A 15,903-nucleotide genomic window follows, 5' to 3' on the forward strand; every position below is an offset into this window, starting at 1 on the left:
CTGTGGGAGAAAATTCAAGGATATGAGGCCAACGTGCAGAACTCACTGACCCTTAGAGATGCATGGCAATTAATAATTAACATTTACAGAATCATAATTGAAGCAAAGAAGAGCAGGCAATCTCCTTCAATCTAGAAATCTAAGATTATACAAACACAACAACAGTACCAAGACCGGATTTTAAACACCAAGTCAACTTTCCAAAGAAGCTGTGTGCACCAAACGTTGCATTCTGTCTTTCCTCTCACACCTAATGGAGCTGCATACATGTAAATTTCCATCTGTAAAATGTACGGTAATCCAGACTTTACAGCAGTCAAAGACATGGGGATATAGAGGAGGAGTGGCAGCAAAGGAAAGCTGTAAATAATCCATTCACCTCAACCATATTTACATCCTTCCAAATAAGCAACAAGACATGAAAACCTGTCAAATTATGACGATTTATCTTGTTTTATTTATTCAATTTGTTCAAAACCATCTAACAAGCCTCAAGTCTGACAGTTTATTCAAATGTCTCTGTCACTAAATTGGAGAGTTGTGATTAAACAAATGTCCTAAAGCCAGAAAACTAATTCAAACAACCAGGAGAAGGCAGTAACATAAAGCACAAGTGGTTTAACCTGGAACGAACCAACTCCAGCAAATTACAGCTCACAACCTGTGTTTGCAATACACTCGTCTGCACCAAACCTCAGCTTCAGCGCAAACAGAGACTCGCCCGTCTCCAAGTCTAAACATCTTCCTCCCAGTCCGAGTTATTTTAGTCCGAGTGGAACAACGGAGACGCAGTGTGGAGCCCTCTGCCTTTGGTGGGGTTTGGCCAACTGGAACCAGTTTAGAGACGGGTGACTGACCTCGGCCTGCACTCCTCACTTACTGGTCTGGAGTCTGCTGCTGCTGTGTTTACTTTGGTGTTTCTTTTAGAAGGGACAAATTTAGAGACGGAGCAGACCTGTTATTTCATTGGTGGAGGCCGTCAACGGGACTGTGGCTGACTGATGCAATAGCTCCTGAATGTGTGCGAGGGTGTGTGTGTGCGCGTGGATGTATCTTCCCACAGGGGCTAAACCAGGTCAGATCTGGAGTGAAAGCGACACACATCGAGTTTGGAGTAACACGTAGATGTGTTTGGAGCAGCATGGCGATTGACTGGAGGTGTAACTACTGTGATACAAGAACATGGAGGCTGCATGAGCAACACAAACTGCCTCAACATGTGCCTCCATCTACGTACATCTCAGGGTACCGTGTTTATTTCAGACATTTGATTCATGGATCTTACTGGCTGATCGTGTTTAATTGAAGTGACAGACTTTGCTACTCAGATTAACTCTTCCCAGGTCCCTGCACACAAGAGTTGAAGGCCAGTGTAGGTGTACTGATAAAATACATGTTTGAACATAAAATCAATGAATCACAGTTTGAAATCTGACGCATACACACAGTTTTGTACACATGTAGATGCTCGCTTTGCAGAATCAATGCTTAGCTGAAGAGTTATTGACCTGGGAAGTCCCAAACTTTTCTAGTTCTACAGAAGTCAGTTACTTGTAGGCTAAAGTGCATCATTGTTCTAAGTCCTCTCTTGAAATGTCTAAATTTTTTGTGAAAATTGTGCCAACTAGTGAGCAATCCTTTAATGTCTTCATACTTGAGGCCCATCTCAAGAGTAGTTCAAGAAATCCTGTTTCTCCTGTGTACTCCCGTTTTTGATGTTCCTCAGTGACTGCGATATAAAGCGGAACTACAAGGAATTTAAGGATCAGCATCTTGCAAAAGTTTCCCTGGATCAACTTTATGTTTTTTAATTCTCTGATGTGCACTGGATGGCTCCTCAGACGTGTAAACGCAGCAGGTAATAGTCTGGAACATTGAAAATGAGTGAGTGGGTAGAAAGACTTAATTCATGTAGAGCGTGGTCTCTCTGCTTTGTTCTCTTTACCCCACACCTCAGTTGTTCTTATACGTTTTCTATGGTTGTGAAAATATCCTTATTGATTTTTTAGTGATATTAAAACAGAAACAGGAGCCATTACTTAACATTTCTCTTCCCTATCACCTCTGTCAAACTGAATATTTTAAGTTATGAGAGTGTACACAACACTGACATTTCTATTTGTGAGACATCTGAAAGTCTAAAATGTCAGGACCTAAATCTCTAAAAAGTTCTGTAAATGATCAAGAGTTCATGTTTCTAGGGGCTTTAGTGGCACAAAGAAGCTAAAACCCTGTCAGTCATTTAAAAACAGCACAGCCTCTTGGTTTCAGGATAAGAAACAGAGCCTTGAATCCGTCCTGTTTCCTATCCAACAACAACAGCTTCTAATTGTCCCACAACATGTGTGAGGTATTAAACTGGCAGGGCAGACTGGAGGACATTAAAGCTGACGAATTAGCTATTGATTCATGATTTAAGTATCTTTCCCCGACAAGGTCACAGCTCCACACAGACATCTACTAACAGCAGAAGATCACACAGAGGAGAGGAAACAGCCCTGATGGAAACCACGCTGCGGATGTGAGGCTTGTTTGATGCAGAGGTTTGACGGTCTGTTGAAATGTTACCAAAGTTATTGATGTTACTAAATTTACCACTCAGAGATCTGCAGCCACTGCTATGCTTCTCAAAATGAACATAATGTGTCTGTCAGCTGGTTTTATACATCATATTTCTGTATATTAAAATCTCTGATTTGATTCTCACTGCGGGGGAATTTGGTTAGATGGTTCTGTTTCTTCTGTCGTCTTTGTTTTCTGATATCAAAACTTAACGTCTGTCATCTAGCAACTTATATCTTGTATCTTTAGGAATGACGGCCAACCTTTAGAGCATCACCGTGCAGCCCGTGGTTATCTTTGAGCAACTTCCAGCCAAGACTTTATTTTCTGTGCGTTTCATTGTTTACAGTCCAATTATCAACTTGAGCCGTGTGTTCAGATCAAAAGTGAGATTCACCCCTCCAGTATGTCTGCAAAGTAAACACTGTCATCTCCTGGTTTATCCCCCTTTGTCTGTTTGTGGTGAGTCTCAGTTTCACTGTAAACAGTAAGTTCCACAGAGGCTTTGCTCAGGTCCTAAGTTTGCTGAAACAACGACATCGTGATGCAGATTCAAACGTCAAAGTCAAGCTTTGCCAGGTCTCTCCTCAAGAGGAGAAGAAACCTACTTTTACAATGTTTGTGTGTTGAATGGAGATGAGATCCATCATTTCTGATACATTCCAGGAAGTCATGAAATCTAAACGCTGATTGTCTTTAGTTTATTTTTATTTTTATTTTTTATTTTACCTTTATTTTACCAGAAATAGTCCCATTGAGATACAAAGTCTCTTTTTCAAGGGAGTCCTGGCCAAGACAGCAGCATAAAAAATGACACAGCTTCAAGCAGATTTGTGTCTCAGTGTAAATGTTTGATCTAGAACAGATTGTTAGCTGCTCTTCATGCAGGTATCTGTTTATACAGATAAATACATCCTCCTCAGATTACCAACCATGGGAGCCAGGATGGCATTATGCTGGATTGTGTTCCTCCTGCTTTTGCTCTTCATACAGACTGTTTTTCCTAAAGACACCAAAGCCTGCTGACCCCTGATTGGTCAATACTGCTCTGATTGCAATCAGAAACCAGAACACACCAGAATCAAACTTAAATCCAGACCCCTGCTTTTGTATGTAGAGTGTATGAGTAGAGATTATTTGTTGTTTAATAATAAGGGAAACATTTCCAAATGCAAAAAGTAAGCAGCTAGTTGATTTTAGCTCCATCCCCCCTTAGGCTTTCAATATTTTGTTTACAGCATAACTTAAAAGAAGTATTAAAAACAGAGAATATAAACTCTATAGAGTTAACCTAACATCAGCTACATTTCCTTAAAACATGGTATGTGTCCCTAAAGCTGGTTTTCTAAGGCATATAACCCTTACCCTCACATCCCTGATCTGAATCTAACTGGTGGGGACCTTGTTGCATGTGATCTCCCTCTTTGCCCTGCCGTCCCATGTGACAGCGGTTAAATAACGGCACAATGTCAAACAGAAAATGTCTTACAGAGAAGTATGCAGACAGATACTCTCTGACTCTGACTCCCTTGTGTTGGCTTTGCATGAATTTGTTTTAAACATACCTGATAAGAGATTTAAGTTTAACATGTCAAAGCAAACGTAAAGATGACTTCACAGTTTGAACAAAAAGTTTGTGATGCCTGAAGAGATCGTGTTAAACTCTCACTGCAGTCTGGTCACTCTGGACGCACTCGGCTTGCTCAGATGTTTAATATTTGATCCCCCAGACATCTTTGAACTGCAGGGTTTCAGACTGAAAGCCTGGAGCTATAAAGCAGTCTCAAACACATTGCTTAAATGCATTAGTTTATAGAAGGGCAGTCATTACTACTCACTGTGTAGAGCTCATTTAGGACCTTCATTAAGTCTTCCTGGAGCTGAAAGGCTATTTCCTTGCTCTGAAAGAGAAACACAAAGAGACAATTAAGATAAATCTGCAATTTCACACAATGAAGCAGTTTTTCCCCCAAAACAAAAATTTAGTGCTGTTTTCAAAACCAAACAGAGGAACCAGAACTGTCTGCAAAGTGTAATCTGTGTTATTAAAGTTCTTACAGTGACTTTCATTCTAATGAAACTCGTCTGTTACGCAGATTCAAATCCTTATCTCTGTACTTGGTTTAACATGAATGATGAGCAGAGACCAGACATTGACCTGCGGTTTGAAATGTACAAATGCACAAGAGAGCAGGAGATTTATCATCCTATGTCAAACACAGGGATGTGAAAGTGGTGTCAGTGTCACAACGGCTTCTCTACTGAAATGGTCGAATGTGGCTTGAGTTTCACTTCCCACATGCTCAACACATTACCCCGCTTCTCCGCCTCAGTTTGAAAGATTTTTCCCAAATATGTTAACTCAATCAGCCGTGCCACAGAGCTGACTCAGTAATACTATCACACACACACGCCCACATTAATGCACCTCGCTGTTATGGGATACAGTTTAACGGTGATGCAGGGATGGATTCAGAGGGCCTTTCACTTTTAATTTACCTTTAGTGCTCACATTTTTCCTTCACTGCTATACTGTATCACATGTCAAAGACATTATGAGTCATGATGATGATTTTTTTTTTATATCTCGGCACCACAGTTGATACCACTGGCTGCTACCTGGATGATGTTACAGTCGTGGTCTGCACTCCAGGTCTGTCTCTAACCCGGTTATCCTCAGACAAATCTCATTCTGGGAGCCGCTCCCTGCAAACCGCTGTGAGAGGGTTCTGAGAAACTATCGAACCACCGAGAGAAGAGATTTACTCCCGATCAAGACTGGAGCTCAGTGCCGATTTCTGAATAGGAAGTAACGTGGAACTGGAACCTGAATTCATTCAGGACTTCTGGTTTGGTTTGTGACTCAACCAAAAATTAAAGACTTCTTCATGACATTATAAATCTTAATGAGCATGATTTTTACCTGAATATTTTTGTGCCAGTTTATCTTTTGTTTTTTTATTTCACGCTCATCGATTTAGCATCGCTGCTTAAGCTCAACAGGCTATCAAACTGTTGGCCAGTAAAGTTCTATGTTGATGTATAAATCTGCAACAACATGTCCAATTTTAAGCATGCATGGGATTTGAATTGAACAAAAGAAAAATAAACATCCCCAATTCCAAAGAACACAAACTGACATATTTTCAATGGCATTTGGGCGACAAATCAAGGCAATTTAATTTCATTTAATGTCTTTATTTCAAACATGTAAAAAAATTTGCAAAAGGGAGTAGGAAGAAGTCAAAACTCATTAAATCCTACCCCTTTGAATGATTTTTAATGTGAATGATAATCTCCTCTTTATACCACTTTAAAAGTGTACATGGGGCCTGTTCACATCACTCAAAAATAAAATTACAGCAATATTGCAGCCCTGCAGAACTTCTTCAGCTGTATTTTGCTCACAAGTATCCGATATGTAGTTAATTTGCAGTTGTGCATGACTTGACTGGACTGTCTAGTTTCATTTTGTGCACTTGCAAGAGGATAAACAAATAAAAAAAAGTAACTGAACCTTCATTCAGAATGAGATGAATTTCTGTGATACATGATGTCGGACAGCACAGTTCATGCTGTGAAAATAGATCTCTGTTTGTTTTCTTAACAGAATCTTGATTTTGATTGACTGGTTTAGTGATAGTGTCCCTTTGACCATAGAAACTCACATGCACCTGCCTGCGTGCAATAGAAGGAAACTGTTCTACAGACTGATCTGAGCAGCGTGCATGGATAAAAGTGAAAGCATCTTTATCATGCAGTTAAACAGCACTGATTTTTCTTCATCTGGACAAAGCTACCGAGCTCTGAACTTTAGTGACATCAAAGCTAGTTAAAGCCTTCGCTATGAAGATTCATAGAAGTAAAGCACTCATGGAAACAAAGTGATATTAGCACAATGTTGTTTGCTGTGGCGTTAGCTGGATGCTAAAAGTGTATCATACTTTGGAGTCCATGCACAGCCTGCAAGTAAACACAAACAGCTAACAGGGCTCACTGCTGAGTTCAAGCTGCACATATTCATTAGCATCAATACTTGGGAAGGAATCATCTCGCAGTTTAGCCAGTAACATTCTGGACATTCTCCATATTTCACTGAACATCTCTTGACCCTCCTTCATTTCAAATGTGTCCTCTCAGATATCTGTGATCTACGTGGGCCACCTCTCTTTAACAAGAACAGATACAAAGTCACGTTCTTCTGCTCATCAGTCACACAGCTGCAGATGGAGACTCACATTGTATCTATAGAGCTCTGCTTCCTTCAGATATGTGGCTGTGGGAAAAACCACCAGCATTTAATTAAAAGGTCGAAGAGCTTAAGTCTTGCTTAGATGTGCCATCACATGAATTTCAGTAAGTCTGTTTTGTCTTCACTTAGGGATGCACGATAAACCACAGTTTCATGTGTTCTGCAGTTTGAGCACTCACAATAAACACATCGTAAACACAGGAGGGACATGTTGCAAACACAGGTGTTGTTTAAAAATGAAGAGCTGATAGATAGAAAGTGAGCTAAAGCTAAAATACATTCTTGAATATCTGTGACATTCTTGCAATTCAAACATTGAATTATTTCCTCATATCCTGCAGATCTACCCTAATAAACAAGCACAAGCTGCAGCAGTTAAGGACTAATGAACAGGTCAGAGTCTTGATTCATAGTTGTGGGAACACACAAAGAAACGCATCAATGCACCAATAAAAGAAAGACAGAAGAACACTAACAGTTTGCAAACAAGATATCCAAAACACAGGATGAAAAAATAGATATAATAAGACGGCTCTGCAGGTGTTTCAAGCAGAAGGAAGTTTTTCAGGTTGATTTGTTTAGACCCTGAGGATACACACAATGCATTAAAGTGAGGAATATTACATGTTAAGTTTTATAGGGATATTTCCTCCTCTGAGACGTAAGGTCGATCACAGCCAGTTGTGAATCATTGAAAGCTAAACTTTTTATTTTTAATGCATTAAACAGAATTTATGAGCCATGTTTTTTTTATTTGTTGCAATTTATGACGACAATATTTGAGAGTCCACCTGCTGAGATCAGCTGCAGGGTCCAGTGTTTGCACAGAAATACAAAGAAGAGGGCCAATTCATCACAAACACTCAAACTTAACACATTCCTTTGAGTTAATGTTGAGCTGTTTACAAGAAATCATAGACAGGTATTCAGATTCTTAAGGTGCGAGGTTCCTGGGTTGAAATTAGACAACTAACTCATACGTGTGGCTTCTGTGGGTGTTAACAAAAGGTCAGAGACACTACAAACACTGATCCAGGGGTGTTTTTCTGACACAAATACACAATAATTTGGCCCTGTTAGAGGATTGTTTCTTTCTTGGTCTTTGTGTGCAAACGTGTTGTACATACATACACAGATTTTCCCTTTTGATCATCAGAGGTGTCTCACTGATAAAGCTGCACAATGTCCAAACATGTGAATCAACAGCAAAGAGGATTACGCTCACAGTGACCGGGCTGGCGTCTGTAATAATTGAAGTGTCACGCTGGGTGAATTGACTAGTTGGCATCACCTTCCTAACCACCACCTGCTCCATCAGGTCTCCGATCTGCAACTCGCACCTAATCAGAGAGGGCAAACATCCTGTAAGCCAGGATAACCAGAGCTTTAGGAGCGCTAAACTTGGCAAGAGTGGAACTCAGGCACGTTGGAGAAAAGGGTGGAGACGAAGAGGGCACAGAAAGGTCTTCTGATTTGGTAAATTAAAGGCTGATCTACTCCTTGAGTCGGTGGCAGATCTGTAATTGTATCTTACAAAACATGACAGTACCATATTTAACAGAATCTGCCTATCAATTGTGGATTCTTACATATCAAGCAGAAACCTAAAGACACGGACTTCTCCTGTGGGAAAATCCATTAGCAATCGTCAGCTCAGAGGACAGAACCTTTGACTATCTGTCAGATCTAACACTTGTCAGCTCCTCTCCATTGAGGAGGCTGGGAAGCGATCCAGAGCTCAATGAAAAGCCTTCACAGGAATCACATGAGCCGAGAGAGAGGGTGTGTGTGTGTGTGTGTGTGTGTGTGTGTGTGTGTGTGTGTGTGTGTGTGTGTGTGTGTGTGTGTGTGAAAGAATTAAAGACAGAGATGAAAGTAAAGAGGCATTACATTCAAGACATGCTGAGGGCTTTCATCCAAAAAGCAACACCTAACGCAACACTTTTAAGAAATGTGTGAAATAATCTCTCCTTTCAAAGTGTCACTGAACGCAGCACACACACACATTGCAATTACCAGCAATATTTACTAAACGCTGTGTGCGTAACTGATAGCACTGATTTATTTGCACAACACCTTTTATGTTAAAGGATTCTCAGCTGGGGGGGGTTTCCAGTTTGGTTTAAATTCGTTGAAAGAACTCTATAAATGGGTTTCCCCTTTTTAAGCTCGTAACCATGTGTGTTCAAACCACATTAGAAAGACGAAGCAGCCCCACAGAGGAGAAACCAAGTCGCCCTTTGAGGAGTGGCGGGTTTCATATTGCCGCTGACATTAATCATGGTATTGTGATGGCAGTTGTGTACCCTGAGGGGCCTGAGCCTGCATGGTGCTCTGCATAGATCGGCACACACAGCAGCACGCCTGACAAGGGCTTGGCTTTAGTATTTCTTAAAAGTGAGCTGTAACTAAAAGTCCAGGTGAGTGAGCTGTTTGTTAAAGTGGAAAAGGATGGTTTTAGATTTAAAAAATATGATTATGTTTTCTTGAATTTAGACAGGGGCTGGATTAGGGGAGTCAAGCAGCAACCTCTGGTACTGAAACAAGAAGGAGGTGCTTGAAGCTGCAGTTCCCTGAGTGGCCACAAGGGCGGGTTCGAAGGGCAAATCAAATTGGCCCTCAAAATAAAATACCTGATATAGAAAGTCGTTTTGTTACTTTACTGCAGAGAACAAGAATGAATATCAGTGATGCTCTGATACCTTTTCAACCCCTTCATCCAAATATAGTGAATCAAAAATTATCCCCACAAAACAGCTGGACTCAAAGCTTTTATCTTAAACTGTGCACATCCTGACTTCTGCTACATACTCAGTGAACAGACATCAAGAAGAAAGTGGTGGTCCTTTCCTTCCCACTCAAACTATATGATTAATGTTCTCATTAAAAGGTGAGACATGGTACCACTCAGAGCAAAAACAACGTCCACAGCTAGGCTTCACTCCACCTGTGAATAAATGAACTGTATTTAACATCCGGCCTTAGCTAACACTGCTCGGTTCTACTCAAAAAGTCCAGGAGGTCAAAACAGTATGACTGTAAGCCAGCATGCACAACCCCATCCTGCAAAACTGAAACAGGTTAATGGAGTCCAGCCATCTTCAATTATTCACACATGTCCAAACTTCCTCTTTGAGAAATGCTAATTGTAACATAAACACAATCCAGTAGAAGATTTGCCCATGGAAAAGTTGAAAACTGCCTCAGGTTGAGAGGGATCCACCTTGTAGCTGCAGACACAGAGCGTGAGTTCCATAAATAAAACAGAGCAGAGGAAACAAAGAGCAGATTGTATGAATAATGAAAACTGAATGCATGGGATAAGATCAGTACAGGCAGAGAGGCAGAGAGAGAGGTTCACTACTCGCCTCTTTATTCAAACAAAGAAATGACCATCTTTATGTTTCCAGAAGAAGGTGTGTCTGACGTTGTTTGAAAAGTGACCGCTGAAAAAACAAGCACACATGCCAGGCGACAAACAGGCCAACTGGAGGATGTTGACAGAGACGCCAGGCTCCTCCTGACTCCTCTTCTGCTGTTCCACCTCACAGCGTGAGACCCAAACGAACAAGGAAATAAAAACACACGTCTGATGTGCTGGAAGGATGACAAGAGTACAGCTGTCTCCTGAAGCTGTGAGAGAGCCCACGTTACACGGATAACTCCTCTGTTGTTCAGGTCTTGTTTCTGCAGCTCTGCTCAGTTCAAAGGCTCAGGGAGGCTTTAATTAGAGGGCGAGCCGAGTCTCAGGTCTGCTATGAACCCGTACCTCCCACCAGTCTGCTATTTGTCTACACAATGTCACCTGGATCCACCTTGAGAAACTTTAAAGGGACTACTATCACACAATGTAGTTAGATACTGCACGTTCCACAGCAGTCTTGATGCAGGTGGAGCAAAGACGGGACTAATGCAGGACCGGTGGGTGTATTTCCCTTCAGATTCTGAGGATTCAGAAAAGAGTTACCAGACTTGAACCAAAAACATAACTCAGCTTTGAAAGGAGTCTATCATTATGATCATTAAAGTGTGGTGAGTCAGCGGAGGAAACCAGAGCAACATCTGAAAAATGAACCAGTGTGTGTCACATCTGGTCTCATTAGTAGAAGCATTAACTCTTAAACAGTGTCAAAGAAAAGGACAGACTGCAGCAGCTTCCTGTTTGAGTGCAGGAGGTGAGGATTTAAAGATTACGCCCACTAAGGCTGCACGACATTGGAAAATGTACATTGCAATATCTTTGTTCGTGCAATTACAATACCAATCATTCTTCTTTATTATGATAGACTCACAATCTGTTTTTCTGCAAACTTATCAAAACCTCTGTCCTACTTTTATCACACAAAAGTTTGAGACTTTTGCGGCACAGACACTCATGTTGAGTAGAGGCAAACATAGAAGAGGGCATATTGCTTTATAATCAAAAAAACTTGTGGCTCACAATTGTGTTACTCTCTAACAACGTTCAGGGTTACGTCTAATGTGCACGTGCACTGCAAGTGTAGCCTCTGAACGCTAACACTTCACAGCACCCTGGTGCTGGTTAACACTTTGGTGACGTATACTTAACATTAATGTGGCAGATGTGAAGTGCTGCTGATAACAGGAGTCAAATTCTACCTCATGTAACCGGCTGTCTGTCTCAGTGATCACGCTGAGTTCCCTGTGATGGTGTCAGAGTAGCCTGCATGCTTACATTTCACAGGCAGGTAACACACAGACTCTGCATGCAGCAGTCAGTCCTTGTGAAGATCTGCGTGGAGCTTCTGTACCTACAATCGGAGAAGCCAATGAATGAGTCTTATTTCTGCTTCTTAAACTAGGTCAGATGGTCATTGCTTACAGTAGAGGAAAGAAGAAAACGAGAGCAGTGTCTTAAAAAAAAAAAAGAAAGTTGCACTGACAAAAAGGCGCTCCTCTAAAGAAAAGCCACTTTGTAATTTAGGCCTGCGGTGAGTTCATGTGACTCCTGCAGCATAGGAGCTCATAATCTTTTAGGGAGTTGTCGTCTTTGTGGTGGAAAAAGGCAGCGGAGGCTCGGTTTGAGCCATGAAGCCACAGTCTTCAGACGAGTGAAGGCACACTGATGTGAAGCTGTGGTGACTGAGGTTCCTCTGCCTTACTCTGATTCACCAAAATGAACCACAGCAGAGTTTCAGCTCATCCAACACCAAACTGAACCCTCGTACTGGATGAACGTATATCCTGCATTTCATTCAACTAAATATTGTCAAATGAGTGAGTTAATTGAAAGTGAAAGGCTGTTTACGTAACATGAGCGAGCAGAGACTCTGCTGACCGCCATGAGGAATCTGGATTCTGTTTGTGGTGACTTCAAACTTCTGGTTTTAGTTGATCAAAGAAAAGTCAGGGTAGAGGTTGAGCCACAGTCCAGTACAATGTAAAAGAAAACTGAATACAGCCTGTAAACGAAGCACAGTGTGATTTATCCCAGAGGAAGCTGTGCCTCCTTGTATCGTGCAGAAGGATGGATGAAATTTACTTTATTTACACTGAGGGAAATCATTGTGCAACCTCCAGTTCATGTTGCATCGCTTCTCCTCACTCTCTGAGCACATTCGTTGTCGTCAGCTTTTTCTTTTAACTCCTCTGATTCCTCTACAGTTTCTTTTGGATTGCACCTAAAGGTTGTATTTTTTTTAACCCTCCAGCCACAAAACACCTCAGAAGTATTTCTGGTCATATTGGCAAATCATTTAGAGACCTCAAACATGACATCATGTAGAGTTAAACAGCTCTTGTGGTCATCAGGCAATCACATGATGCTCACTTCAGTTACACATTACAGTTTTTACTCTAAAGAAGTTTCAGAAGCGCCCTGATTAACAGAAACAGCTTGACTGAAACCACAGTTTGTATATTTCTCCCCTTACCTTCTTGAGCAGCCGTGTGGAGTCCTCACTGATCTGCATGAACCTCATGATGACATTGTTGAGGTAGATGTCGCTCAGCGTGGCGTGATCTTTGCTCTCCCGCCTCACCTGGTTCAGCAGCAGGTACCAACAGTTGACCGGGGACAGAAGGTTCTGGTCTTTCCTGAACAACACAGAGAAACAGGGAGGTTTGTCAAAGATCAATACCATAATCCACCAGTCATGGCCCCCAAAAGTTCAGCAGGGCCCAGATGCTGAAATGTAATACGATGGGATTAAATCCTGGATTTGAGTTGGTCAAAGGAAAACTAAAATGCAGTCAGATTAGATCAGGTGATCAAGTCTTGTTTTTCCATCCAGATACAATTTTCAGTTTTTTGTTGTTTAAACTTTTGAAAAGGACCGTGATAACTTTGATCCTAAAATCAGGATTATTCTAATCCAGGCTGGATTACAGGATTAAAATGTGATAAAACTGTTAAATTGGTCAAACAATGATATTAATCATTAATATATTTTCAAGTATTATTTACTGAAACACTGAATGTATGAGGAGATAAATGAGATTTGGGTTTTTAGAGACTTTTTCTCCTTATAAAAAACATCAAATAGGTATTTTAAAACAACTAGAAGGACTTTGAAGTTTGTGTTGTTTTTGATGCCCCCTGTGGGCAAAGTATACAGTGTTTAGCCACATTTAGAACTCTGGTAATCTGGATTTGGTAACCCTTAAAAGTCTGTTTCTAGTTCAGGTTGATCCAGTCAAGATTTGTCTTTTAAGAACCTGTTCAAATGTTTCATAGATTAGAATATCCTGGATTTTTTAAAAGTGGACATACAAATCAAGTTTTCATTTTTTTTTTCATTTTGTGTATTTCATCTTTTTTTTTATTACTTTCGATGTATAAATCAATATTTGCATGATGTGTTTTCTTTTTTCACTGTATAATTTTTTATTTACCTTTTACATTATACACATATACAACATAACAAACAAACAAATTAAACAAAAACAGAACAAACAACCCCAAAACAAGCCCTCTTTAAATAAAAGTAAACTTATAGAAAATAAAAATAACAAATCTTTGTTCACAACTCAAATGATGCATCACTGCATCAATTATTTCATCAACCTATGTGTATTTTAATATTTGATTATTTCTTAGTCGTGTTTTTCCTTTTTAATTTTAGATTTTTTGGGGGATTTTTTTCCTATTTAAACACAGGTCAGTGAACAGAGTGAGACACTGGGAAGAGAGAGGGAGGAATGACTAGTGGCTAAGGGTTACAGCTCTGGATCAAACTCCGGCCGCCTGCTTCAAAGACGTTATATTGAGCAGACGGTTGAACTGTGAAGCCAAATCAGAGCCCTATAAAGATCAGTCTAATCCAGATTTAACCTCTTGAGCAACTGGGCTCAGGTTCCAGCTAAATTATCATAAGATAATAAAAAATCAAAGTGTCGGTGGTATCTGAGAGTGTGATGTTTAATCTAGTAAAAGGAAGCAATAAAAGACTGCTGATATCATAAAGATACCTGGCATCGGCCGATACTCAAGTTTTGATATCTACTACGGACTCAGTAAGGAAAGAAGCTATTCAAACATTTCTACACAGCTGCAATAAACTCCTGAAAACTCACTGAAATTCTGAGTGCAAGCAACCAAAAGTTTCACCCTGACCTCACCAGTGGCGTGCGTCAGTGCTGTAGAACATTCCCCCCCGTGTGTGCATCAGCGTCTCAGACCTCATTTTTAAGACAATATCTGTTATTTTCACTAACAGATAGTGGCAGCTCTTCAACGAGCATGATGTCTGCAAACATTTCAAGTGCACCGAAGCCCGTTATAGAAGCAGAACAGAGATGCGTCACAGGCCTCCCTTGGTGTTAAATGTCCTATATACAGCTGGTTCTGGCCTTCAAAGCTCTCCATATGTGAGACTACGCAGGAAAGTTGGAAATACTTTGTATCGGTGACATTTCTGGGGCAGCGCTTTTTCTGTGCTCTTAGCCGAGCTGACTTTCTACAACCAGGAAAGAGAGCACCACGGGCTTTTAATACACTTAATGGAATGAAGACAAGGATGATCCGGAGGATGTTTTTGTAAGTGAAGTTGAAAAGTAGAATTTCTTATGAACCGTCACTGAGGAGGACAGACGAGCAGGAGAAGAGAGGCCAGTTTGGCTGCACAGCTTTTCAAATGTTATGATCATTTCCCTTTATCAAACAAACATGATTAACTGCTTCTTTGGGGAAAATACGCTTTACATAGTTTGGTGGTCATATCTCTTAAGTGGATTTGAAAGGTAGCAAGTTGATGAACAGACTGAATACTGAAGAAACAGTTCATTTACATGACTGTACTTCTGCTTGTGTTGAATATTAAAGTGCTCTGTGCCAAAGAGTGCATGAAACTTGTGTCTGTGCTGCAAAGCAACACCGCTAACCTGTTCAACCACCTGGAAAAAAACCCACACAAGCTGCAGATTTATGAGTATATGAAGGCCAAGCGGTACAATTCTCCGTCCTTGTCCAGTTTGGCTCCCTATCCATCCCACTCCTAAAGCCAGACGGAAATTATCATGTAATCACACCTCATCCAGCAAAAGACGTGTGTGATGTGGGTAACAAGAGTCTCAGGAAAGTAGTGCACACACTGGACAAAAGACATGCAACTCCATCACACAGTTAGTCCTCCAATGTGGCATCACCTGCGCCGTGTGCAAAAAGTCAAGAGAGCGATGTCACAGCAGTGGAATACTTTGCAACAACCAGTGACAGACGGTCGTGCAGAACAGTGAAACATTACTTTTCAGAGATGAATCCAGAGGAGGAGCCTTATCTGAAGTCTTCATTTGACACAAAATAAAACAGAAAGCCCAATAAAAGACATGCTCCTAAAATTGGGAATATTCCTGATCTCAATGTTGATCAATATAATTGTGCTTATCATTTTGTCCATTCCAGTGCAGCCCCAGGCCACAGTAACAGAGACAGAGTGCAGAGAAGGCAAAGACTGAAATCCTGGAGCTTGGGAGCTGCTTCCTGAGCCATGTGCCGGCTGCTTCCACGCTAAATGAAGGACATTGTCCAGGCCAGAGCAGGCGGGGGCCCTGCATAAGCACAGGCCTGCAGGCTGACTTCCTCTGGGTTAATCTGTAACATTCCTCCTGCTTGCTATGAATATGAGGGT

General features: G+C 41.0%; 1 protein-coding gene across 3 annotated transcripts in view; it reads right to left on the reverse strand.

Moving 5' to 3' along the window:
- The window catches only part of srgap1a (SLIT-ROBO Rho GTPase activating protein 1a), a 117,897-nt gene that overhangs the window by 55,318 nt on the left and 46,676 nt on the right, over window positions 1-15,903 (reverse strand). For all 3 annotated transcript variants that reach the window (XM_034685674.1, XM_034685672.1, XM_034685673.1), the window contains exons 3-4: window positions 12,709-12,871; window positions 4,401-4,463 (exon numbers count right to left, since the gene is read on the reverse strand). In XM_034685674.1, coding sequence (XP_034541565.1) covers window positions 4,401-4,463; window positions 12,709-12,871 — 226 coding nt within the window. The remainder of the gene's footprint in view (window positions 1-4,400; window positions 4,464-12,708; window positions 12,872-15,903) is intronic.

The sequence above is a fragment of the Notolabrus celidotus genome, chromosome 6 (assembly GCF_009762535.1).
Source record: "Notolabrus celidotus isolate fNotCel1 chromosome 6, fNotCel1.pri, whole genome shotgun sequence".
Lineage (NCBI taxonomy): Eukaryota > Metazoa > Chordata > Actinopteri > Labriformes > Labridae > Notolabrus > Notolabrus celidotus.